Below are 27,982 nucleotides of genomic sequence, written 5' to 3'. Positions count from 1 at the left end.
CTGGGTTGTTTTAAAATAAACTAAATGCTTCTCTTTTGGACATTTCCCCAGATATCGCATGTACAGAAAGAGTCAGACCACTGGCTTCCCATCCCTTATCACCATCTTCTCAGCTCCAAACTACCTAGATGTCTACAACAACAAAGGTAAGTCTGCAGTGGCTTGTAGCTTGAGTGACACTGTTAGTTTTAATGGGTTTGAAATTTCAGGACGAATAAAAGTTTGGTGGTCTCAGAACATCTTAATAAACTTTTTCCCCATAGCTTTGGAAAGGTTTTGGATAATGGCTGCCCTATTTTGGACCTGGCAGTATCCTAAAATAGAATTGCTTGTTGTTTCATTACTAACTGTAATGTTTAGCTCATATTAAAGCTTCTCATCTTCATTTTTACATTAGCGATAAAACATAAATGAACTAGGTGTTTTGAGGTGCAATCAGAATTATAGGCAGTTTTAGATTTCTTTCATAGGAAGTAATTGTCATTTTTGTTAATTTTAGGTTCCTATAATAACCAGTCAGCTCTGCTTTTGCTCATTTTTCTGTTGTGTGACACATCCACTGCACTAGTTTTTATGGCTAACAAATAACTTTTTTTCAGCCTTTAGTTTTCACATCTTCCTTCCTCTCTTCCACTTCCCTATAATCCCTGTTACCTTATCATGAATGGTTTCTATTTCAATATGTTATTGTTTTGATAAATATCTAATAAATTAAAAATATTCTGCCATGAAATAATGTTTGTAGCCATTTTATCAGGCAGTAAAGTAAACGGGTTACTGCCAGAATATGCCTGCGTTGTATTAGTTGTAGTGTGTCTGCCTAGATTTGTTTTCTTATTACAGACTGATCTTTTTTATTTATTATTACATTATTGATGTGATTTTGTTTTTCACATATTCACTCGATTTGGTTTACTTTCACACTGAACGCAAACTGTGTGAACAACAGTATGCAGTTATAACAGCTGGTCGTTTGTGGCGCTGTCACAAGAAGTTGGCCATTATGAGCAGAAAGCAAGGCACCAAGCTATCCACCATGTTGCTCTGTATGCATGAGTTGAATGCAGCATTTCTGAAAAAGACAACAGAGTGTCAGAGACTATGATGTGCTGTTACACAGACACAGAGCAAAAATCGAAGGTTTCAAATCAGATGTATGTCTGTAAATAATAGGTATAGAAGATGTTACTTCCTGTCTATAGTTCAATTTCTCCAATTGATTGACTGGATAGTCTACTTGAATTCCCACCTTAAGCGAACTGCACCAGGGTTTGCTTGCAAGTGAGCTGAGACCCGTGTTTTAAGGCAGACCAGAGTTGGCTTGTTTTTTTCTGCACCAGAAGGGACGTGCAAACAAAGAGGACTAGCAAACTCTGGTCTGTTTTAAGACAGACTAAATAGCTCTGGTTTGAACATGTCACTAGGTTACCTACAATAACCAGTCAGCTCTGCTTCTGTTTCTTTTTTCACAGTGTGACCTGCAACCTCCACTGCACCTGTTTCTTAATAACTTGATGTCAATTTGTTTTGTACAAATTTTAGCTTTCACTTCTTCCTCCTCCTCCTCTTCAGGCTCCCCTACTGTTACACTGCCATGAAAGGCATGAAAGAAACATGAGGGTTCTCTCTGGGGTTCAAAATGTATTCATCTAATTGTTATCAGTTTCATTTAGCCATGTGCAAACTTGAATAACCACAAACTGAACACAGCATATATGGCTTGGTTTACTCTGCACTCAAATGTAATTTTATAAAAACTTAGACAAATAACTTTAAGGATAAAGTCTGCAGACTAAAACAAGCTATAATGCTGAATGTGTACCACAGTAACTAATTATTTATTGCGTTTATGTGTTTCTCAGTCTGCATTCGGCTGCTGGTGACTCACTTCTGCTTCATAGAAGCCAGTGGTTGACTAGGTTGCAAAACTGCTATATTTATACTTATTTCCAGATGTCCCTTAGCCAGAGATATTTCTCAGTCTTTGCATATTGCTAGTCTATTCTGTGTCAGTCTCACTGGGTATAACAACAACCGCAGATTATCTAATAGATCAGGGGAGAAATTATCTACGATAATTCAAGAAGTTGCAATTACTTGAAATACATCACTGTATTACCAAACCTTTGGGAAGGATGCGGCTTTGGAGCCAAAAACAGGAAATATGCTATTTTGGAATCCCTCTTGCGATGAAATGCCGTAACACTGCAGTGTGGCTGCTGTGAAGACACTACACACAGGGGTTGGGGCTTTTCCTTTGTATTTTTTGCATTTCCCCCGGCCTGTTTGTGTGTATTCAGTCTTTAATGTAAGCCCGTATTACTTACTTTCACTCTATTTTGCCTTTTTATTTATTTTTTTGCCCCACACGTTGCTTGCTTCACCACACCGTAAAGACAGAAATAGTGCGGCTGTCAGGGTCGTTATTTATTCTTAGGGGGCCAACTAATGCTCACAGTCAACACGATACAAACAAACACACTGGTGACAGGCACATATTGGTTGTAGTTTTGGCTACCTATCAAATGGAAAAAATCCTTTGCATCCTTTGAGCACCCTCTGAAAAAGTTTAAATATCTCATTTTGGCTGCCAGTGCTTTTCTGGGCTGAAGTGGTAATCAGACGGAGGACGATTGCTGTTTATGTTTGGTACTCACTTCTTGTAGGCACAAATAGACGTCTTACTTTGGAACAGAAAAGGCAAATGTTTTCTATTTGTCTAATCATTTGATGTCTGTCAAAACTTTCTTTTTGGCTGTCTCATAATGACTAGTTTTTGTCTTCATTTTATTATCAATGTTATTAAGTGTTTTATCCCCACATTCATGACCCAGCTTTGGGAACCACTGATAGACACCAACTGCTGCAATGCTGTGAAGTTGAAGGAAAATAATGTATGTTTTTTTAAATGTTTTTTTGCAAATAAAAACCTGAAAAACATAACATTCATTTGTATCCAACCCCGAGTCAGTCAGATTGGAAAAAGAGCATCTGTACACATCAGTTTTCAAGTTTTACCACATATTCTTAATTTGATTTAAGCCAGAACTTTGACTAGGCCATTACAAAACATGTTTTTGCTTTGATCTAATCCATTGTATTGGAGCTTTGGCCCGTGTCCTGCATGGTTTGCATGCTTCCCTGGTTCAACAGGCCGGAGTAAAATTAACAGCATTAACAGCCTCCTGCAGACCATCACATGCTAAGGAGTTGATTCGGCTATGTGAATCGGCTGTGTTAGAGCAGGGATGCATCTAAAACATGGAAGACACCAACCCTGGAGGAATAGAGTTGGACATCCCTGCTCTGACAGGGTTTCTTCCTGGATTATCCTGTATTTAGCTCCATCCAGCTTCCCATCAGCTATGAACAGCCTCCCTGTCCCAGCATGAACCTGCCAACTTCATGCGGGGTGGTGTGTTCAGGGTGATGTTCAGTATTAGTTTTCCACCAAACGTAGTGTTTTCTGTTCAGGCCAAAACATTCAATTTTGGTCTCATTTGACCAGAGCACCTTCTTCCACATTTGGCATGTCCCCTACACTGATTACAACAAACTGCAGACAGGAATTGGCATCCTTTCTTCCAGTAATGACTTCTGGGTTATTGTTATTCCTTTTTCTGTCTTCATGATGCTTTGCTTACAAATGTTATCAGACAAATCTCACAGAATAGCTGTAAATAAACTGATAAGAAATACTTATTACTTCTGAAGCCAGTTAAGCATCTGTTCTACTTGTACCAACTCAGTTTGACTCGACTCTGTTTGTAGGGTTTTCCATCAGGATTGGCTAGGAGGTTGGCACACTGGTTGAGAGCAACTCCGTTACAAGAATCAAACCCGCCTTTTTTTTAAAAACTCATAACCGCGACTGAGCGTATTCGGAGCCCTAAGGAAAATGGCAATGCTGCAATCCCCACAGTGGTCCAACGATAAGGTGCAGACATTTTTGTGTTTGGTGGCTGATGGGAAAATACAGAAGGAGCTAGACGGTGGTTTGGCGCAAACCAATCACGTGACGCTACTTTTTGGGCTGCCTTGTTATGACAACACCTTCCACATTGAGGTGGTACTCCATTTTAATGGAAAACTATCCAAACTGTGTAAAGCAGAGTTGAGTAGAGCTGAGCAGGGACTAATTGAAAAGAGCCATTAGTTGCATTAGATTTTATTTAGGCATATCAAAATAAAGAAGAGGTCAAATAAATGCACACCACACTTTTCAGGATTAACGTTTAAAAAAAAATTGGAAATCCGATATCCTTTTCTTGCAATTTTGCCCCGCTTTGTGTTGGTCTGTCCCCCAAAATCCCCCAATGGTTTTTTTTTTGACAGATACTCTTTATAGAGGAAATTTCAGTTTAAGAAATTTAATATTTAAGCTTTTAAAGCTTTGCTAACTTTCCACCTTAACTCTCCATCATATATTCCCCCACAGCTAACGAGTCCAGTGTTATCAGTCCTGTTGATGCTCCTCCATTAAGTCAAGATGGTGGGCTTCATCAGTAGAACCTGAGCTGGCGCAATGACTCGCAGCTTCGTCCACAAAGCAACGCCCCTGTGATGGATGGCCAGTCGAGTGGGCACATAAATCTTAAAGGCGAAAGAGGAGGCATCAGCAGCTCCCATCAATCTCGCGGGTGGGGGGGTGGAGGGAAATAATCGTCCAATGAGGCGTCTCCACGTGGGAGGAAAATAATGTTGCGAAAAAAAATCCGCCTCCGCTCAAAGTGGAGGAGGCAGGAGTAAATGGAAGTTGTAGCTGAGGCTGAATAATCAAACGTATGAATGATGAGAAGGATGTGGCTCTCTGAAGAAGCCACCTGTTGCTTCTTCTTCCTTAAATGTGGAGCCTGGTAATGTATCTGTAGAGTGCTCAGGTGTTGACCGGCTGTCTATCTGAACACTGGTCAGTCAGGCAGGCCCTTGTAAGAGGCTGTTAAATTGAAATGCAGCAGCAGGGTTGTGACAGTTTTCCCAATTTGCTCTTTCTCAGTTCGACTCCTGAAGGTACTGCGGTATAGAAGGAGAGAGGTTGACAGCTTGAAGGAAATCAACAATGCCTCTCAGGCTCCTTTCATATTTAGCAAAGAGATAGAAACGGGGATGATGGAGTAGAAATTTACATGAATAAAAGCATGGAGAGGACAGGTATCCGTTTATACTTCCATTTCCTCGCTGCCTGCGGTGAACCAGGACAGGATGATTGGCCTCTGGCTCCTGCCTCTGGAATACAGAGCAGGCCGTAAACTTGAGGCGGCGAGGCTGCAGGAGCTCAACAGCGAATTCATTTTTTTCCTCTCATGTCGTTGTTCCTGGAAGAGAAGAAGAACATCTCCTGCCTACAGATGCTCATCCATCTGTTATTGCTCCGGCCCTTACTGGGCTTCCCTTTTAGTTTGCTGTAAACAAAACTTTTCACGTTGGGTCCAACAAGACAAATGAGCAAAAAGTACTAGATTTCTTTGACAACAACCAGATCTCACACATTAGTACTGCACCAGTATATCACCAGTTAGAGAGGATTATGTATTCATTTAAAATTCTGGTTTCAGTTTCTTATTGCATGCATTAATTAGTGGGAGTAACATTTTGTCACGTTAGGTTACATCTAATGTTACGAGTTGTTTTATATTTTCGCAGTCTTCTGCGTCAACACGTTGTTCATGCAGTGATCCAAGTTTGCAGCTGCAATACTCTGCACTTGGCTTCAGTGTCCTGGTTACTCATTTTAATCCATGCATCCTTTTAGAGGGACTATTGAATTAATGTGACACAGTGGTTTGCAAAAATATTCACATGCTTGGACTTTTTTCAGATTTTGTTGCATCACAGCCACAAACGTAAACTGTGTTTTATTCGGATGGCTTTTATTCACATTATTTAGACAGCAAACAGGGCAAAGAGAGAGAAACGGGGGGCATAAAAGCAAAGGCTTCGGATTGAACACTGGGAGGCTGTGCCGAGGACTTGCATCCTCCATATGTTGGACACTCGCTCCACCGCTATGCTCCCAAACAGAACTTCCTCACCTTCATGCAAAAACCTGGGGCAGAAAATTAACACCGATGTGATGATTTATGAGGCTAAATACAGGGCAATACTGGAAGAAACCCTGTGAGAGGCTGCAAAAGACTTCACACTGGAGCGTATGTTCACCTTCCAGCAGGACAACAACCCTAAACATACAGCCAGAGATTAAATTGAATTTTTTAGATCAAGCATGTTCATGTGTTGGAATGGCCCAGTCAAAGTTCAGACCTAAATGTAGCTGAGAACCTGTTGCAGGACTTGAAAATTATTGCGTTCACAGACACTCTATGTCCAATGTGACTAAGCTTGTACTATTTTATCTCTAGATGTACAAAGCTTGTCGAAACATACCAATTCCCTCCCATCGACGTATTATACCCTTTTTATGAAGCCGCGTTCTGAATGTAAGGGACCCAGAAGGCCTGAACGGCCACCTTTGAATAGTAGCCAAGTGAAACTTTACACTGCATGCAATAGGAGAGGGATATGCAGGCAGCATTTAGCGATGGGGAAAGACATCGGGAATCTCCCCATGGTCCCAAAACAGATTTAACAGTGCTCGTTGCCAGGGAAACCAGCTGGAGGCACTCCCTGTTGAATAATTGATGAGAGGGTGTCGCCTTACAATGTCTCTCCCTTAGCTTGCAGCGGGTTTGAGCCTCGGTCTGAACCAGTCTGCGCTACCAGAGCAGGAGAGACCTCTAGTGGCTGAAATTTAGGGTCGCATGAGGCTGCAGAGATTAACAAAGCTGTGCTAGAATGACAAATAAATTTGTTTTTTAGGATAGGAGATTTCTGATAAAAGAAGCATCTGCACGTAACTGGAAGCACGCCTCCCGGTTCCTTTAAAGGGAATCTGATTTGATGGAGCACCAGCAGGGGAGCTGACCTTCTCCTCTAGTCTTGTTTTCTTCCCTCTTGATTTCTATTCAATCAAGTTGCCTCAACAATGTTTATGCAGCTAGTGATGTTTATGCAATGCTTGCCCACGTGTGCGGCTGCCTTTAAAAGCCCACCGGCGCTCCATCTGAGGGACCCCCGTCCAAGTTACTCAGAGCTCTGTTGGTGTTGGTGACAATACCACATTAATTAAACACGTGTGATCATTTTTCCATTCAGAGAGCTGTAGGTCTCTGCTCCAGGAGATGACAGCAGGAGAAGTCACCGCTTTGATTCCCTGGTTTTGGCACTTCGTGGACCTTAATATTGTGACCCAAATCCCATGGTGGTTTGTTCTGGTTTGAGTAAATAAAGGGTTGTGCAAAAGTTTTGAACCACTTTTGCTTCCAGGGAGTCAGACTTTCTTTCTATCTTTTAAAAATGATCATCCATGTTTCTCCAGGTTTCTGAAGGTCTTTTCTGTCTATTCTGTCCTTACACCCGACCTTGACCACTTATACAAAATTGTTCCCTCTATATTTGGAACCTGGGAACGCCCAACCAATGAGCAGAACTGAAGAAGCCTTTTGGATGAGAGGTGAAAGATCAAGTCCAGTGACCTTCTGTTTAGGCACCAAGGATGGCCAAAATTTGAGAGAAGTAGAGAGTAGGAAAAAGATGGGCTTGTCACTTTGGGTGGGGGTCAGTTCCTGCCTTAAACATAGTTTACATAGCTTGGTGTCTTGTTCATATGTGACTGAAAGATGGAGTAGGAGACAAATAGATTAATTAGGGCCTAGTTTGCATGTATGCAAGTGCTACTCTGATATGTTTTAGTAAATAGCTCAGCCGAACCAGTCTGCCGCTATTCCAACAATCACCTTTCGCTAACAGAACTAGATCCTGGACCATCATTCAGTAGGGGAGGCTCAGAATAAAGTCCCTGCTCTTCTAGATCGGAAGGAGTCAGTTGAGGTGGTTAGGGCACATGATCAAGATGCCACCTGGGTGTCACCCTTTAGAGGTTTTTCTTTCACGTCCCAAAGGGGGGAGACCCCATGCAGACCCAGAACTCTCCAAAGGGACTGTCCATCCTTTCTGGACTGTGAACTCTTTTGGTGTCTCCAGAACAAGCTAGAGAGTTTAGTTGGCCAAAATGATACATTGGTTTTCCTCTTGGACTTGCTGATCACCTACTGTAGGTCAATTACTTGATAGTGCTAAAATAGTATTTCTATCAAACTGTGTTGTCTTTCGTATATATTTAAAAATATTGATTACAAATTTGTTACAAATTGCATCTGTCTAACAACATTTATGAAATATACAATTTCAAATTGGTTCTATGCCAAGTTGTCTATTATGTCAACACAGCACTCTTTTATCCTTGGAGTTTATGAGCCTTTTTATGTCTGTACAACCCAAAGGTCAGAGTTGAGTGGCTTCAACACCAAATATCTATCTGAAACTGATCAGGAACGAAGACTAGACTGAAACCAAGCAGGGCAGAAAGCCAAAAATTCCCAGAAAGAGATCACGGTTAAAAACTGCAATATAATCTACCTGGTTGGAGGTTAAAAGAACAGAGGGTGAATCAGGGGTTTTGCACAGCTTTGTAGCTCCCCGTTTGCCTTGTTGGTTTCCTTCTCAAACAGAGTCTAAAGCAGGAAAGTTCCCCCGTGGTGACCTGGCTGCACGGTGTCAGCTTTCCTCAGACTGGCCTTGTGCATTAGAGAAGCCGACGGCCTCTATATACAGCACAGATATATTTATGCTCTCATGTGAGCCCGTAAACGCTCGCTCTGCACCTTAATCATGGGTTATCCCCCATGCATAGTCATTGTTTCTACATGCAAAGGACACCAAGGTGTTGTCATCAGAAACATGTAAACCACATATCTGCAAATCCAGGCTTGTAAGGGGGAAAAAGCAGGTGGTGTGAAATAGGCTCGATGTTCTGGTGCTTCCCTTTGACACTCCCTCGTTGTGACCTCCAACCTTTACCACACCCACTAGAGTCCATCCTGTTACATGATTAATAGAACATCTTAAATAATTTATAGTCGCTGTCTGGATTCTTTTTAGTCATGTTGACAGGAGTAGCAGTTGTTTCCTGGTGTTATTGTCAGTGTTAAATGTTGATGTAATTGCCTTGTTTTCCTAAAATTCAGACAGAAAATACAGTAATCACAAAGTGAGGATACTCTAACTTGCATGTATGATTTGAACCATTATAAACTTTCCGTGCATTATTTATGGGAAAAATACATTGCCTTGCAAAAAATTCTTACCCCTCTAACCCTTTCATATTTTGTCACATTACAGCCAGAAACAATGCATTTTATTGGGTTTTTTTTTGTGATAGACCAACACAAAACAAAGCATAACCATGGAAGGAAAAGTGTCCATGTATTCAGCCCCCTTCGCTCTAATTCCCTAAAATAAAACTTTCTTCCACACATTTGCTGCACCCCCTGCATGGCTGGTGGCTTGTTATCCTTTTCCAGAATGGCCTTGTCCTAAGCCAGTGGTGCGTAAAGTGCAACCTTTGGAATAATTTTGTATAGCCCCCAACTGCAGTTCAATAATGGTACAAATCTGGTCCTCCAGCAAATGGAGCTGATGCAGGGACACTTATTATGTTTTTTAAGAAGGGATTTTCCTTGACAAATTTATATCTTGTCAAAAGGAAAATGTTAGCTGCAACTGAAAGTATTTTTCTTTTCTTTTTTATTTTTTTTTTGACTTTATGCTTAATTTGTTTCATTTTAATATAATAGGTTTTTAGGGCCACAAACGACTTGTTACTGAAAAACAGACTTGGGCAAACCCATTCATTAACCTTGGCTAAATACAGCAAGGATGTTCCTTGAAAGTTATTTTTTTTTGAAGCTGCGAATTGACTAAAAACATTTTCTGAACTAACAAAGTGGAAAACACTTGTACGTTTTGCACCGCGAAATGTTTTGAAATGTTCTAGCCACTTCTACATAAAGGCCAGACTGCACAACTAGTATTAATCCTGTCAACAGATGGTCTCAGCTGAGCTCTGAATTTCTGCAGCTCCTCCAAAGTTACCATGGGTATCTTGCCTGGTTCTCTGATTAATGCTCTCCTTGCACAGCCTGTCAGTTTAGGTCAGGGGTCTGCGGCCTGTGGCTCTTTGGGCTATTCACATGGGCTCCTAGCAAGTTTAACCAATGTAGACATTTTATATAGAAATATAATGAGATTCATCTATTTTAGTTTTTCTGTTTTCCACAAAAAACTTCCACAAATTTGTTGTAGAATTTGTTGCAGTTACAGCTGCAAATTAGGGGTGAAGTAGTACATGTGTTGATACTGAAAATATCTGGCACGGTCTTTTTAAACATTTCTAAATACTAACATTGGTTTTCTAGTGGTTATATTGTATAATTAATCTATCCTGACATTGGCTATGCCTGCTTATACTACATTATTCATTGCAAAAATCCAGCCAAATGTCCTGTCAGTTGTATACTTTCCACTTTTTTTAAGTTTTAGGACATTATGAAATCAAAATAATCTCAGAAATTGAAAAAGATTATTTGTTTACTGCTGAATGGAGTACAAAATGTAATCACCGTTTCATTTTTCTTGATCAAAACGTCCTAAAATATATATCAAAGCCTGATTTTTGTGTACTGTTTACACCCCTACTGCAAATGATGTGCATTATTATTTCTTCATGTTTCAATAATCAATAAGCAGCGGACACATTTAATTGCTGTAATTCTGACACTTTTACAGTCTTCTAACCTCAGTTTTCACACTCCAGAGTGTGATTTCTTCACCTAATTTATTTCTGCTGTCAAAGTGAAAGATTGACAAAGATGGTGTGAAAAGACTGGCATTTTTAATTATTTATTTATTTATGCATATTTTTGTGCAGTGGTTTATTATGAAACCCTAATATTATTATTAGAGGTTGACTGACAAAAAATCCTGAGCTGTACCCAGATTCGCCTTGAATGATGGATTTTGACGCTTTATAGTTGGATAGTTTGTCTGCCAAATAAAACTCAGTGGTACTCTGAGTGTTTTCTAAGTAAACCTAAAGACTTGGAACTACTGAATAATTTTTACAACTTGGATTTGGGAAAATCTCTTAAATATCTGCCACTGGTTTAAGCCTTTCGGGAAATATTTAAAGAAGCTAATAAATATGTTGTTTGTATGTGAAGATCATTTTTTTCTGCTCTTTTATTGCAGATTTAATTCCACCTAACCATTGTTTTGTTTTTACATCCTCTCTTCATATTTGCAGCGAAAACATGATGATTTACCCGCGTTTCTGTCCCACAGCGGCTGTGCTGAAGTACGAGAACAACGTGATGAACATCCGACAGTTCAACTGCTCACCTCATCCTTACTGGCTGCCCAACTTCATGGACGTGTTCACCTGGTCTCTGCCGTTTGTCGGTGAGAAAGGTGAGTGAGCTGTTGTCACATATTGACAGGGGAGTAGTGTAGGTTGATGTCTGGCCTGTTTTAGGTCATGTTACAGCAGATATTAGATATAAGTCTACACTCCTTCAGGATCTTCTGTGACAGAGAAACATTCATGGATCCATCAGTTGTCCAGGCCTGAAGCAGCAAAGCACCTCGTCTAAATTAACTGCGACAGTCCTGGCAGTTTTTCTACGCTGTGTTCAACACCTTTGTTCTCCTTCTCTTCAGTGACTGAGATGCTTGTGAACGTGTTGAGCATTTGTTCCAACGATGAGCTGACGACTGACGAGGAGCTAGACGGTGAGTAGGTTCTGCTGCAGCTCCACTAGAGGGAGACGTTCTTCTGCTTATCTGTTATCTCAAACGATGCAGTTCCCTCACATATAAGGTTTAGCTCCACAGAGCTGAACTTTTATTGTGTTTGACTTTAAAGTTGAAAGTATTTATCTGTATGAAAACTGAAAGCTTTAATGTTGTTGGTGTCCTGCAGTATTTATTGGCTGTTGTAGGATTTTATGCTTTTTCTCATCATGTTAGAGTAGCCGGTTTAATGACCGTAGGTTTGAGTTTATCTCCAGTCACATTTTTCCCAGTTTTCCACTGCCTGCTTCGACTCTTATTGGCAAACAGGAAATGAACTCACCACTCCTTCCTCCTCCTCTTCCTCCTCACACAGTTCGACTCTCAAACTCAAACGGGTGTGGCGTTCAGATGTTGCCACATCAGCGTTGCATTTCTAAAATTTCTGGGATTGGGAATCACATTCTTGAACTTTTCCACCTTTTGTTTTGTTAAAACGGAACATTTTAAATGTATATTTTTGAGATTTTATGTGCTAGATTATTGTAAAGCAGTGCATTGTTGTGAAGTTGAAGGAAGATGATGCTTAATGGGTGGTGTGCAGTTGAACTGTGCTCTCTTTACTCTGACACCCCTAAATAAAATCTAGTTCAACCAGTTGCCTTCAGAAGTCACCTAATTAGCAAAGAGTCCACCTGGGAGTCCGCCGACCCTAAACCTCCCGCATTAGCTACAGTAAAATGGTTTAGATGAAAACAGGTTCATGTGTCAGAATGGTCCAGTCAAAGGCCAGACCTTAATCCGATTGAGAATCTGTGGCAAAACATGAAAATCCCTGTTCACAGATGCTCTCTAGATGCTCTAAACATGGCAGAGACGTACCACAAAAGATGTACTCCACACGTTTCAGTTATTTAACTGTAAAAAATCTTGAGAGGCATGTATCTTTTTCCGTCCACTCCAGAATTATGTGCTACTTTGTGTTGGGTTTATAAAACTTAAAATCGCAGTAAATACACTTAGTTTGAGGTTGTGACAGAATGTGAAAAACGGCGTATGAAAACTTTAGCAAGGCTTTGTTAATCGGCCCTAGAGCGCAGGTGCATCAGTAAGAGGAAATCTCCGGGTTTGTTTAATGTCAGTATATTCTAGTGGGTTTAATTACTTTAGATCCACATCCCAGATTTCATTTAATCAACCAGACCAGGTCCTAATTAATCAGAGGTTTTTAGCCGTGCTCTAACATCTGTTTCATCAACTCATCCCCTCACTCAGTTAAAACCTGGCTTCTTATTTGTTTCCATTGCATTTTTCTTCAACTTTAAAGCCATTTAAACTCTTTTTCTTTATCAGTTTTCAATGTTGCCCTTTGAAATGTTTAATTATTTCCCTTCACCAGCGCGTTTCCAGTACACTCATATCTTCTGATAACCTTTTATCTGCCATTGTTTCCATGATTTCCAGTTGCATTAATCTTCATCCCCCCTCTCTTTTCTGCCTCTCCCATGCTGGAATATTATCACTACTTTGGTTTACTCATCTAATTTGTTTGTTTCCTTTCATGTTTTGCAGAGTTTTGTGCTCAAGGCATCACTTTTCCTTTTCATTTGTTGTGCTTTTTCTCATCTCCTCCTACGCCCTCTGCTCACCTTTCATTGTGCGGCCAACCACTGAACTCTCTGTCCTCTCTCTTTGTCTTCTCTTCTGGGGGTTGTTTGATGAGAAGGACAGCTAAAATATCCCCCCAAAAAAGGTACAAAGCGCTAGTCGAGCTGGTGTGTGAATGCAGCAACAGCTAAGACTCCTGGCTTTGCCGTTTGTAAACTAATATCACTCCTAAAAGTCCGCTCTAACATTTGTCCTGAATCTCTGTGGTGAACCTAATTAAAGTAGAAGACGTGTAACGGTTAGATGAACCAGGTTTTAGCTAGATGATCCCTACACCAAATGCTGAAGGTGAAAATGAAACATCTACAGGAAAAGGTTTAAAAGGACATCTAATGATCACTTCTAGCTTTTATTCAACTCGTTCTTTCTTTAAAATGTTTCCAAACTGATTCTCTGGAGGATTTAAACTGTTATTTGTAGGGGTCAAACAAATAAAGTAAAGGTTTTGTTTTCCACAAGTAAAACACTGCACAGGAAAGTCCACAGAGCATGGGGTCGTGTAAACACGCTGAACAGACACGTTTGGACGCAACCCAGGCTGTTTTTACAGAGGATGCACACTAACACGTGTCTGGGGAATACGTAAGAGTAGAAGAGACATAAAAAAGGCGGCTGGCATGGTTGCACCCAGTGCTGAGAAATGCTCAGGTGCTGTGATGTGGAGTTGTTTTTCTTTGGGAAGGGGGGGTAAAAGGTTAAAGTTTGGTTGAATCTGATCTGATGTTGGGACTTTAAATAACAGCATCTTGGTTTTTATGTGTTGTTAAAACTAATAGTCAAACAAAACATCCTCTAGCTCTCCACTACAAGCACATCCCCGCGTATATTGCAAAAAAGTGCAACATCTTTTGCCAGTCATCTCACAAAGTAGAACTCGTATATTATATAGAATCATTACACATAGAGTGAAAACTCTAAGCCTTTGTTTCTTGCATTTGTGATGATTGTGGCTTACAAGTAAAAAACCCCATTATTCAGTTGCTCAGAAAATTAGAATACTGCGAAAAGGTTCATTACTGGACACTCATAGTGTCGTACCCTAATCAGCTAATTAATTCAAAACACCTGCAAAGGTTTCCTGAGCATTTAAACAGCCTCTCACTCTGGGTCATAGGTTACACAATCATGGGGAAGACTGCTGACTGGACAGATGTCCAGAAGACAGTCATTGACACCCTTCACAAGGAGGGTAAGCCACAAAAGGTCATTGCGGAAGAAGCTGGTTGTTCACGGAGTTCTGTATCCAAGCATATTAACAGAAAATTGAGTGGAAGGTTGAAGTGTGGTAGGAAAAGGTGCAACAGGGAGAACCGCAGATTTCAGAGGATTGACGAGCGAAATCAACTCAAGAATCTGGGGTAACTTTATAAGGTGTGGACTGAGGCTGGAGTCGGAGCATCAAGAGCCACCAAACACAGAGGAATACTAGACATGGGCAACAAATGTTGCATTCCTTGTGTTAAGCCACTCCTGAACCAGAGACAACATCAGAAGCATCTTACCTGGGCTCAGGAGAAAAGGAACTGGACTGTTGCTCAATGGTCTAAAGTCCTGTTTTCAGATGTAAATTCTGCAGAACCATGGGCTGATCTCCTCCGAGTCACGGCGCATCGATGCAATAATTCATGTAAGAGGAGGCCCAACCAAGTATTGGGTGCATAGAAATGGGCATACTTTTCAGAAACCTGACATTTGTGCTTAAAACAACCTTTTTTGATTAGTCTAATGTGATATTCTAATTTTTTGAGACACAAAATTTTGGGTTTTCTTTTCCTGTAAACCATAATCATCAAAATTACAAGGAACAACAGCTTGAAATATTCCACTCTTTGTGGAATGAATCTCTATAAATGATCATTTTACTTTTGAAATGACTGGCAAAAATGTTGCACTTTTATGCAATATTTTAATTTTTGGGATGTACCTGTACTTGATGGTTCTGGCCTAGTTATGCCAGTTATTTACAGGCCTAGTAAGATGTTTGCTGGTATTAGCTCCATATTAGTTTTAGGTTGTTTAGTCATGTCTTTAATTACTTCTGCAATTTTCTTCCATTTTTATCCTTGTGTGATTTAAATTTACAGGTTCAAATATATACATACCCCCTCACTAACCTTTGGTTGAATGTTCCTTAACAAGCTGTGCCTCAACCACAAACACCAACAACTTGCTTCTGGCTGACTCCTTTGTGTCAGAAGTGGTAGAATCCATTTAAAACGGTTCATTTCCTGGCAAAGTTCTGGCTTTTAAGCATAGTCCACACATTTTAACGGGCTTGAGGTCGGAGTTCAAGGTTTCAGGTTCGGAGCAGGGTCTTTAAACAGTGAGCCGGGTGTTCGCATGTCTCCCAGTTCTTCACAGACTTGAGCTTTGGTGGTTCTTCCTGAACATCCTGACCAAGTTTCTTTCACCTGACTCTGACAGTTTGGGTCAGATGGTTAAAACATGGACACATTTGGGCATCCCATCAGAAAAATGATACCAAACACACATCTGAACTGGTTTTGGAACAGATAAAGAAGACCAACATTAAGCTTCTGGAGCAGCTCAGTCCTCAGAACTGTTGAAGATGTTTGGACTATGTTTAAAAGCTGCATCCATGTCAGGAAAGCAATCATCTAACTAAGAACTTCACCAATTCTGGTGAGCAGGGTGGTCAAACATGCAGTCAGAATTGTGCCAGAAGCTTGTTGGTGTCTACAAAAGCATGTGGATGAGGTGCAACTCACAAGGTGGCATTAGACAAAATATTTATGAGGGGTTTATTTATATATTTAAACCTCTTAGTATAACGTTGACTGTGTGGTTTGGATAAAATCCACCAAAACATTTACCTTGTTGTACAGTCATTCCTTCCTGATACGAAAAATGTTTGAAATTCGCCTAAAATATTTATACAAGTTTTCTTTGGCCCTTTGCTTCTTTTTTCAGTCAGTTTCAGTCCCTTCGATAACACAGCTAGACAGAAAACAAATAGCATCTTCAGCACACACTGCTGGACAGGAAGTTAGTATAAAGGAAAGCTTTGAAAAACTGCTGATCATAAACACTTTAGACCATTTCAAGTCTGACAGCTGGGTGGGGGGGTGGTATATAAAAATAGATTTGGTCTCAAGCTTGTTTGCTCTGGGTTTAGTTATCTACATAAAAATTGTTGCTTTTGAAACGTTTTTGTGACCTTTGACTGTTTTTGTTTAGGTGCCACAGCTTCTGCCCGAAAGGAGGTCATCCGCAACAAGATCCGTGCCATCGGGAAGATGGCCCGGGTATTCTCTGTGCTCAGGTATGCAAACATAGAGGGACATTTCTCTGAAATGTATTCATCCAAAGTGTTGATTCTTTTCTGTTTTTGCTCCTTCGAGTGCCCCCGTGGTTTTCTCCTGCTTTTTGTGATTTAAAACCTCAATAAATGCTCCAGAAACTAAGCCTTTAACTAAGAAATGCGACTGAATTTTGTTTATTCTCTTCCTGCCAACATCAATTAGAGAGAGGAAGGAAAATAAATGAAGGCACAGTTTTCCTGATGTAAATCTGTTGCTGATCTCTGTTTACACTAATGTTTGAACCTCAAGGCCACTGACAATGCTCTGACAGTTTTAGCTGCATCTACAGCTAATCTGGAAGAAAAGAAAGGGCCCCAAGTTTTATCTGTTTTGTAATATATGCTTTTAGTTTTTAAAGTTGTTGCAGTGTAGGAGGCAGCTCTTTTTTTAATGTGCTATAGAAATAAAGTTTGACTTGACTTCATTCTGTTGCTGGTCTTACACCTTTACACCCCTGTTAAAATTCCAGGTTTTTGTGTTGTAAATAAAAAATTGAGGCAATGATAAATAAATTTGAAGGTGTTTTTCCACCTTTAATTCAACATATATCCTGTACTAGAAAAAACAAGGGGTAAATAATGTGCAATAACCTGGTTAAACAAGTGTCCTCCTATACACGTCCTTTGTTGATTGAGTTTCAGCATCCACTCTTCTTGAGTTCACACTTGCCATCAAGAAGAGTGAATATGAAATGAAAGTTGAACTGTCCTAGTGCGGTTTTTCCAACATTTACTGATTTTCATCCAGCAGTTAAAGCCATAGTTTGCAGTGAGGTTGCTAAGAATTAAACTGATCATACAAAAGTATCAGTCAGGAGAAGGATGCAAAAATAATCCACATCACCTCTGAAAAGAGGAGAATGAAAGTGGTCAGCGAGGCTGTGAAGCTGAAAGCAACTCTCAGTGATTGTTGCTGCTCCTTTTTGCAGAACAGCAATGATGTTTTTTTATGGATGTCACAACAATCGTCTGCATTCTCTGTGTCCTGATTTAGGTGGGCAGTTGCATAACAGAAATGTTTTCTTCCAAAGAAAGCATCCAGGCCTCACCAAAAGGTCCCAAAAGCCTGTGGAAGAAGGTGTGATGGTCTGATCAGGGCTCCTGCACACTCTGGAAAAGTGTGGAATATGATTTCTGTTAATTCCTGGTTTGGATAAGGATGAAAAGGGAATTAAGAGTATGGGGAAAAATATTTGTATTTCCAGATTTTATCCCGCCCAATGTGTAAATGTTGTGATGGCCTAACTATCTTCACATCTTGATTTCTTTTCCTCCTTGTGTCATTCCTTCCTACCCTGTGTCCTTCCTTTTTTCCCTCCTTGTATCTTTCCTTCTGTCCTTTCCTTCATCCATCCTGACTCCCTTCTTTCTGTCCTATCCTACCTTGAGAGTTTTCTTGGATCTGTTTTTCTTACCACGTTGTGTCCTTCCTTTTTTTCCTCCACGTGTCCTTCCTTCCTTCAGTTCGTCCATTCTTTTGTCCTACCTCCCTTCTTTCTGTCCTTTCTTTTCTCCCTGCGTCTTTCCTTTCTTTCCTTTCTTTTGTTTCCTTACTTCTTCACCTCATCGTATCCTCAGTTCCTTTCTACTGTTCTTCCATTCTTTTGTCCTATCTCCCTTCTTTGTCCTTCTTGTCCTCATACCTTATTCCCTCCCTGTGTCCTTCTATCCATCCATCCATCCATCCATCTTTTATAAATTCTTGGTGTAATTTTAAAGTTATATTTTGTTAAATGCATACATAGGACTGAAAACTTAGGAAATAATGTGGAAAAATTGGATATTTTACATAAAACCAGACTTGAATCTTTTGGGCCATTCCTGCAGTAGAGCATGGTGGTGGCAGCATTATGCTCTTGATTTTCTTTCTACAGATGGAACAGGGTATTTTTGTATTACCATAACCTTCTGGTGTCTGCTAAACAGCTGAAGATGAAGAGGGCTTGAAGTTATTGAATGGATAAGCCAGAGTCCAGAACTAGACCAGACAGAAAATCCCTGGGGTCACCCGAGGAGACCTGTAGATAACAGATGTTCTCACAATGTGAAGGGCTTGGAAAATTTCTGCAAGGTGGAGCGCTTAAATATTACCACATGAAGACATGGGATGCTGACAGATTCCTACCAAAGATGACTGAATGATTCATTTTGTTGTTTTTCTGTTGAATTGTACAGGATATGTCACATTCAAGGTGGAAAAAGATTTGAAGTTATTTATTTGTGGTTAGATTTTTCTTACCATCCATTCCTTTTTATCCTCGAGTATTTCTTGACGAAGAAAGCAGCTTGAACAAATTGCTGCCTTTATTGCGGCGGTTTTGCTGTGTTTCAGAGAGGAGAGTGAGAGCGTGCTCACGCTGAAAGGACTGACCCCAACAGGCATGCTGCCGAGCGGAGTGCTGTCCGGTGGCAAAGAGAAGCTGCAGAATGGTAAGACTATTACTGAGAAACCTCGTCTTTGTTGCCCCGGCATGACTTTCAGTACGTGCATCAACGTCCTTTACACAGATCGACAGCTGTTAGCTCAGTTTTTGAAGTGTAATTCATGAACAACCCCTGGAATATTTTGTGTTAAAAGTTTAATTTTAGCTTCTGTGTTAGTTAAATAGCTCTCCCACAGCTACATTCGGCATATTTTCTTTGGTTTCATTGCTCTCTTAAATGTGTCTTCTCTTACAGTCTTGCGTTTATTCCTTCTGTTTTCCAGTCCCCGTTTTCTCTCTTCCACTGGTTTTACTCAAATATTGCCCATGTGTTTTCTTTCTCCTTTTCTCTCTGGAAACTGCAGGTACATTCGGTTGTTGTGCAAGTATTTTGTTGTGTCATGTCTTCATCAGTATTTTTTTGTGAGATGCGTTTAGGTTTCTGTTCACTCTCTCTGTTTCACTCACCTTCTTAGCGGCTTTTTGATGAAGCTGCTGATAAAAATCACACCTGGTTCGACAGACCAGGAGAGGCGGAGGTGGGACCCAGCAGTCGAGTCTAGTTATGAACTTCGTTCAGGAGATAGTTGTTAATGTTGTTCTTCCTTAATTTAAATTTAAAAAAAACTCTTTCCTCACTTTTAAAAACAGATTTTGGTAGGTTTACAGTCACCTTCATGTCCATTGACCCTTTAAAAAAGATGTGTGAAAACCCATAAAACACATTCATATTATATTTGCAGTAGCTTAATCTTTCTATTAAAATAATAAAATGTTTTTCATTTGCTTTTTCTGAGGAAACAAGTAGTTATTTAGATAGTTTTCTATGTATTACACTATACCTAAAACATTTAGCTATTTACGAGCCTTTAGAAGAGAGTACAGGCCCACAGCATCACAGATCCCCCACTGTACATAACTATGCACATGAGGTGCTTGTCCACACATTCATCCTTTGTTACATGCCATCCCCACCTGGAGTACTTGTTGCCAAAGGCTCATCTGAACAAACCATAAATTTCCAGTTAAAATCCACTCCACAGTTTATGTTTGTGATGGTAGGACATAATTAGGTGTTTTTTATTTGCTGCATTGATTCCTGTGGTTGTTTGGAGACTTTACGTCTTGTGAATGGTATGTGATCTTTTCTTTCCCATTTTGAAGAGTGGGTAAAATAAATGGGCCGCTCAGGATTACTTATTAAACGTTCCTGAACTCTGTGATCCATATAAAGCAAACTAAAGTATAAATTAAAACATGCTTCAGGTATGGGGGTTTTTATAGGAAGGTGGCATCTGTAATTTCATTCAAAAATATAAAAATATATTCCTTCTTTTTATTTTTTTCTGTAGGTAAATGTACTCACACTAAAGGTAGGGGTTTTCTACAAATTTCAGGGTGAGATTATGTCACTCCAATAAACCTTGGTTTTATTTTAGGGCTTATTTACCAGGGTTGCTAATAACTATTTTAAATCCTCATGGTAATATCTGTAGACAGGCTTTTCCTGATGCATAAAGATGCATTTAGCGACTTCACGGGACTCTCATTGCTCACGTCATTTAGCTGATTTTCTACCGTGATTTTGAACCACTTTTTATTTGTGTGTTGTTGGTTTAGTTAGACCTCATCCTCTCTGTGTTGTAGCCTCATGTTGTAGTGTGTAAGCCTCAGCCTTCCTCCAGTGCCAGCGTGAAGCTGACTTCATGCAGCTTTGTTGTATCTTATATAAATGTGTTGCTCCCAGGATGACGGTTAGGAATTGGTAAGTGGCTGAAATGTTTTCTTTTTTATCCCTTCAGACTCAGCCTAAGTAAGCCGGTGCTTTTGATATTTTGCAGCAAAAGATGCTGAGCCTTTGCTTTCGGATGAACACAGTGTGACCATAAAACTCATTGTGTCCATGTGCTCTTTTTATTCATTCTCTACTTTATAGATTAATGTTTTTAACAGAAACAAATGGTTTTCCAGCATTTCTGTCATTATTTCTCTAAATGTTGATTCCTGCAGGATTATTTTATGTTGTCACTACATTCACTCTTGTTTTAACACATTTTCTTGAAGAACTTTAACCCTTTCTCCATGATTATTGCTGTCACTGTTCTTCCTCCTCCATCCCCTCCTTTTTCCTAACATCCTCGTATTCTTTTGTCATGAAATGTGGAGATGCTGTTAACCTTTTGTTGTCGTTATTGGCTGTCTTTGCTGCTCATTGACTTGTTCCTGGGACAAAATGACCTCCTCCTGCTCACCTCTCTCGTTCATTTTGCAACCCCCCTCTTCTTCTCTTCAGCTACTATTGAAGCTATTGAGGCTGATGAAGGTAAATGGGTCTGGCCGCCCTCTTCTGTTGCTTTTTCATGGCAATAGACAGGTGGGGGTGGGGGGTCGGGTTTTGGTGGGTTTTTTTCCATTCATCTCGCTGGTGCTTGAGTACAGTGTGTTTTGGGGGCTAACAAACTGTGGCGTAGTTTCAACGTAGAACAAGAAGTAAGTACGTTTAGATCATGTGGTAGATCACGTTTTAAAGGGGGACCAGCTTTTCATAGCAGAGATCTCATGATCACAGACTGTTACTGTGATTTTCTTTCTTTGTTTATTTTATTGGGTGAGCGCAAAGCAAAAAGACAGACATCTCTGCAGAGTTTGTGACTGAAAATGTTTGCTTTACGTTTGAGAAGAGCTGCCAGCTGAATTTTATTTAAGATACACTGATTTCTATGAGAAAGTGTGAGGACATAGTTGCACTTGAAGAAACTCGTTTTCTCGCTCACGAAATGTGGCAGGTGTAAATACGTGGGTATTATCAGGTCCTCTGGAAGCTACCTGGAAAACACAATGGATTCTTAAAACCTGATTTTCTGCTTTAATTCCTGCTTCCTGTGATTAAACACAACAAAAGAAGTGTTAGACTTTTCAGAAATGACCTTTATTCCTGCTCCAAAGAGGGCCTTGGGTCAGAAAGATTGCAATAAACACAAATCCCTGCAGAAGTTTTGATTCACAACCAGTGTCTATATTTTCTTTTCATGCAGCCAGACATTCTTGTGATCTTTCAAAGTGGGCTTGATCAATATTTCCTCTGAGTTTCTCTTTTTACTTTAGCCGCTTTTTTTCTAATTTTCTTTTTATCACACTATGCAAGTAGTGTTACAGGCACTATGCCCCATTTTACTCAGTTCTTGTATCTGATCAGGACAGCATATCATGCAGTGTCAACCCGAATAATCAACAGAGACGGACATCCACCAAAAACGGAGACAGTGTGTTTGTGGTTCCTTTTCCTGCTTAAATGATCTCTGGGAAAGTAAGAGTGCTGACTCCACCCTTTTCACCCTTTTACACATCCTTTTGAAAAATATTCCTATCAGAAAGAAAGTTAGTTTTCTGTTTAAAAAGTGCACTTTAAAGTTACTTATCTGCTTTGAACAACACTGGAAAAGCTAAAAAGGAATTGGTTTGCTTAATACTTTCAAGGATGTTTGGTTTTCTGGTTCTATAATATGATGAAATTTGCTCTTTGAAAAAATCGAACAAAATGAGTGGTGCAAACACAAGAAAAAAAAAAAAACGTTTAAAAAGGAACAATTTTGATTGTTGTGGACAGGACCAGAAACAAAAGGAATAAAAAACCAACAGAGACCTGACACAAGACCTGAGACAAAAGCAGCCAAAGTCCAAAGAACAACTTCAAAAGAAAGTGCTTCATAGAGCCTAAAGAAATTATGGTGAACAGCATTTCTGAAGCTTACAAGAAAGTCTGGCATGTTGGAAGAAAAACACAATAGAATTGGGGCTGACATTTTGCTAAGTCACATTTCCTCTAATGATGAATCTGTTTCACAGACGACCTCTTGCGCCACCCTCACACATTTTCTCATGAAATCTTGCTATGAAAGCCTTTCATGTTTTATCCCCTTTGAAACGGCTGAAGCAGTTGTGCATTGTTGTTGCTGTTGTATTCATCTTCTAATTGTTTTAGAGCTAAAATCCAAAGCTCCTGGGGAGAAATCTACAGAAGATTCTCCCTTTAAAAAAAAAAAAAAAAAAGAAAGTTAATTACTTCGCTTTTTCTTTGTTTGCGCAAGAACAACCTCAACTGCGAGCTAAATAGTAGTGCGCCAGCTGCTATTTACGTTAAACCTGTCCGGTACTTCCTCTTGAACCCCACAGAGGACAGTCCATTGTAGTGTCGAGACTCTTCTTTGCTTCTCTCTCTCCATGTCGGTCTCCTGTGGCCCTGCTGTGTCGTGTTTCCTTCCTGTGATCCTGTGAGCTGCTAATAACCTGTGTCTGACCTGTGCTATGCAGCAACACAACTACGCTACCCATCATGCCCTTCTTTAAAATATGACGCCCCTGCTTTCTCGTCTTGATAAAGGATCATCTTTTTGTTTTTACATCATTAAAGAGCCCTTATGAGAGGTGGAAGTGACAAAATGTGAATGTTTTTTTCCATTTAGATCATGTGGTAACTTCCATCCCTCATAGCTCCGGGTAAATCCTAATTGCTGCATGCTCCAATCAGATTCAACAAGTCGTTAGCACCCCAAGTGTCTGTAGTGTTTCTGTCCGTGGACTCAATCTCTACGTGGTTTCTATTCTGTGGTAGTGAGCGTCTCAGTGGACTATACTCTTTCTTTCTTTCTTTCTCTCTTTGTTTTGTTTTTTGTATGTTTCTGATCATTCTCTTCTTCCCCTTTTGGTTGTTATAAACTATGATGTGATGATAGGACAATCTGGATGTTTGGGGTCCTTCTGCAGCAGGCCGTGTTTTCTATTTTTTCGCTGACTACAAACACAAGACTTTAAAAAGAAAAACAGCTGTGCATCGTGTTTTATAGATTTCAGTTTTTATTTGCACAGATGCTCATCAAAGCATGGATTGGTGGTAAAGTGAAAACCTGTTAACCTGATACAAGCAGCCCCCTGCTACAGATTTAGAAGGATCATTTGGTCCTTTTCCCTGTTAGTCTCTTTTAATTATGTTAAAATGATGTTCTGTTAGAAAGAGGAGGATATAAGGTTTTAAATCCTGTGTTTTTACAACACAGTAGCTTTGTCATTGGCTCCACCTTTAAAACAAACATGGCTAAACACTAAATCATTAAGCTCATGGTACTTTCTACGGAAAAGTAAAACAAGGGTACACCAAGATAACAACAGTACTATCTCAGTCAGTGGCTGTGTCCGACAAAAGGAGCACAGCTAAACACAGATTCACAGAACCTAGAGTACTTTTTATATAAAAGGAGAATACGAATGGCATACATAGTTGATGCCTGCAATACGTCCCTTAATGGCTTTACCCAAGAGACAAAAACACAGAAGCACTGAGCAAGGTGTACCTTTTATGGTAAAGAACAGAAAGTACACATAGGGAATGGCAAGAATAGGTCTATCACTGCCTTGATCTACTAAAGAGACACGGCTAAATGCATACGATGAGTTAGGGGTACTTTCTATGCAATGAGAAACAAAGAAAGTACACAAAGACAAAAGCAGGGTCAGGTCCATCAGTGGCTCTGAAACAGACACCGAGAAACAGAATCCCTCAACCAGAGGTACTTTCTATGAAATGAGATACAATGAGATGACATAATTTTAACTGCAGTAGTATTTGCAAATAGTGCATCAATTAAGAGTAAGAAGAAACAGAAAGTGTTCCAGCAGCCTAGGCATATAGCATCGTAAACACAGAGATCAGGTCAGAAAAAGGAAAGTAATGTATTTTTATGTCTCATTAAACTCTACCCAAGAATGTGAATATGAATATTTTTCCAAGCAGTTAAAGGTGTCTTTAGGGATCATCATAGTTTATTTTCACAATTCCACAAACCAAGAGCAAACCAAGCTACATTTAGTTATTTTTGAGTGAACAAGTGATTCTCATTGTTTTATTCATAATAATACTCCCTTTTTAAAGCCACCTCTAATTCCTGTATTTTTTCTTCTTTTTCAATTTTTGTTCACGTCTCAACAGCCATCAAAGGCTTCTCCCCTCAGCACAAAATCACCAGCTTCGAGGAGGCCAAGGGCCTGGACCGCATCAACGAGAGGATGCCACCGCGGCGGGACGCCATGCCTTCGGATGCCAGCCTCAACTCGCTAAACAGGGCCCTGTCCTCGGAGACCAATGGCACAGATGCCAAGGGGAGCACCAGCGCCGGCAGTGGAGGCAGCATCCAGTGAAGGCCAGCAGCAGCAGGCGCCGCCTCGGTCCGCGGGGCTGCCTGGCCTCCAGCGTCATCATGGCCTACCACTGCAGAAAAGGTGCAGAGGGTGAAGGAAAGGAGGAGGAACGTTGGGTGACTGGAGTGTGGATGGGGGAGGCAGCTATGGCTGAACCTTGGGGGGTCATCTCACTTGCTATAGTCTTTTAAAATGCCTTCATTATATTAGTTCTTAGTCAAATCTGCTAAGTTATTTGCCGGGTCACATTTCTGAGGTCAGGCCTTAAACGCACCTGACTGCACTTCACATCACGTCCGTTAGAGAGGAACAGGGAAGAGAGAGACCTTAGAGTTGTGTGGTTTGTTTTATTTTTTTTTCTTAAACGACCCTATTTCTCATTTACACCGAAACTGAAAGTCGTGTAACTTCTTACTAACTATTGTACGTTTACAAGAACACAGCACTAAAAAAAAACAAGGACAGAACATGAGAAAGGTGATGTTTTTAAAGATATAAGGGTGTACAAACTAAATAAGGACTATTTATTGATGACTTTTGTTTTTGCTACTCTTATGAAATAGCTCTGAAATTAATTAGGCAGTCTTAAAAATAAAAAAAGAATGTTGCAATGTTGTCAAAATGCCAAATAATGGAAAGTTTTATGGTTTTTGTACATATTCTGCTTACCTCAGGTTCTTTTGGTGTGTGCTTCAACCTGATTTTTCTGTATAATGGTTAAATAACTCGGTAATGAACCCCTATTTTCTTGAGTTTCATAACTGGAATTTACACTTACCTATCTATCATCTGCAAATATGTTTATTTTTTGTCTTTATCTGAATAGGGAACTTGGGGGGGAGGGCAGGGTAGATTTTATTTGTTATTTTTCGTGGCTTGCTGGAATTGAGTGTTAATTTTCTCTCTTTTTAAGTATTGCGAACAAAGTAAAAATAGAGAAACCTATATTGTGTAAGAAAAAAACAAAAAAAAACAGAGTATGATAATAAAGTGACTGCCTATGCATGTTTTATAAAAATCAAAGGAATTAGAAAATCTGAATACCTTGGCTGTGGAGGCCTGTTTTGAGATATATTGCGCTTTAGTGAACATATACTGGAAACGTATACTTGCATACTTTGAATTAACACCGACATGCTCTATGCCTTTGACTCTCCTTCTGTTTTGTAATTGAAGCATTTAATGATCGAAGATGGAGGAGAAATCCTATTTCTAACCTGCGCTTGTGAGTGCACACAGTCCAGTTAAGCATGTTTGACAATTCTCGTGAGGTGTGTGGTTACATGTGGATCTCCCAAAAAAATGCATGATTAGCTGTTTGTGTCCTATAAAAGGTGAAAATCAGTTTTGTTGAGGTTTGCTTTTGTTTTGTTTTTACATTTTCTTTTTTGTAAATGTGCCACAGAAAGTGTAATTTGATTCCTCTTATAATCTTGTTTGGAACTCTGCTTTGTATATCAGTTACAGGTTTGATACTGCTCAATACTTTAAGACGAAACAACAACAAAAAAATATATATAAAATAAATATATATATATATATATATATACTTAGATCTTTTTTAAAGAACTGCTTTAAGTGCCCAAGTAATTCACTACATGACATGAAGCCTTGCTTTTTGTAATTTAACTCCGAAAACTGTTGGCAGATGATGATGATGATGAGGCATGCACTTGCAACTATGAGAAGTATTTTATATGACTGTTCAATAAAAATGTGCATGAATTTCAACATGAAATGAAACCCGTGTGTTGTGTATGTGAACCACCGGCTCCTAAGCTAAGCTTTAAAGGTAGAGTGTTTTGGTGCTTTACTTATTTTCCAGGTTTGAATAAATTTGTGTAACAGTGTATGAAAGAACATTTGGGTTCTCAGACTCCTTTTATAAAAATGAGCATCAACACCTACGGGTGCAACTCAGTAAGTCAGAGTATTATTGGAAATGTATTTATTTCATTATTTAACAAATGGAAACCCTCAGAAAGTTGCAGTTTTACATAATACCAATAAAAAAAGGGACTTTTATTGCAGAGATTTCAGTTTGATGAGACAGATGCCTGTACTCAACATTAAATGCATGTCTTGGGGGGGGGGGCTCCTTTACCTGAATTGCTGCTACAGTGCAGCGTGGCATGGAGCTAATCAGCCTGTAGCTCTCCACTGGCTTTAAGGAAGCCCAGGTTGATGACGACCTTCAGCTCGTCTGCGTTGTTAGCTCTGATGTCTCATATTTTATAATTTATCTGTAAACATCTGGGCTTTCATTGAACTAGATAAAACACATTGGGCCAACACAGACCCGGCTGCAGAGGAATTTAGCTAGGAGGGGGCAGTTATTTAATATATATACATATGTGTGTAAATGAACATTCATGTAGCCTTTCTAATGAAATAACCATGTTTATCAGTCACTAGAAAATACTAATTATACTCAGGTTTGCATAAACATTAACTCATTTGCTGCAGAAATGTTAGAAACTAATCAGCACTGCATTATATTATAATCATTGTGTTTAAAACACATTAACTCCAGAAACCTGAAGGCAACTGTACATGAAATTCTCCTGAAGACACGTGGGAATATTTTTGAAAGAATACTGAGCATTTTAAACATTTCTACTCTAATTAGTTGGGGTTTTTTTGCACAAACTTTAATGCTATTTATTGAAGTGTCTGAGTGCTATGTCCAAAT

At 39.7% G+C, this 27,982-nt stretch overlaps 1 protein-coding gene across 6 annotated transcripts in view; it reads left to right on the top strand.

Moving 5' to 3' along the window:
* The window catches only part of LOC124880271 (serine/threonine-protein phosphatase 2B catalytic subunit alpha isoform), a 104,481-nt gene extending 77,453 nt beyond the window's left edge, over positions 1 to 27,028 (top strand). For 2 of the 6 annotated variants that reach the window (XM_047385299.1, XM_047385304.1), the window contains exons 8-15: positions 52 to 146; positions 11,239 to 11,364; positions 11,614 to 11,685; positions 13,412 to 13,438; positions 16,552 to 16,636; positions 19,008 to 19,105; positions 21,392 to 21,421; positions 25,082 to 27,028. In XM_047385299.1, the coding sequence (XP_047241255.1) occupies positions 52 to 146; positions 11,239 to 11,364; positions 11,614 to 11,685; positions 13,412 to 13,438; positions 16,552 to 16,636; positions 19,008 to 19,105; positions 21,392 to 21,421; positions 25,082 to 25,290 (742 nt within the window). In that variant the 3' untranslated portion in view covers positions 25,291 to 27,028. Of the gene's footprint in view, positions 1 to 51; positions 147 to 11,238; positions 11,365 to 11,613; positions 11,686 to 13,411; positions 13,439 to 16,551; positions 16,637 to 19,007; positions 19,106 to 19,463; positions 21,321 to 21,391; positions 21,422 to 25,081 lie in introns of those variants that run through there. The other 4 variants (XM_047385301.1, XM_047385300.1, XM_047385303.1 and 1 more) reach the window with 4 other exon arrangements.
* The last annotated feature ends 954 nt before the right edge of the window (positions 27,029 to 27,982 follow it).

Source organism: Girardinichthys multiradiatus, chromosome 14 (assembly GCF_021462225.1).
Source record: "Girardinichthys multiradiatus isolate DD_20200921_A chromosome 14, DD_fGirMul_XY1, whole genome shotgun sequence".
NCBI classification, from domain to species: domain Eukaryota; kingdom Metazoa; phylum Chordata; class Actinopteri; order Cyprinodontiformes; family Goodeidae; genus Girardinichthys; species Girardinichthys multiradiatus.
The sequence above is the reverse complement of the archived record's forward strand: the minus strand, read 5'-3'. Positions and strand labels throughout refer to the sequence as shown.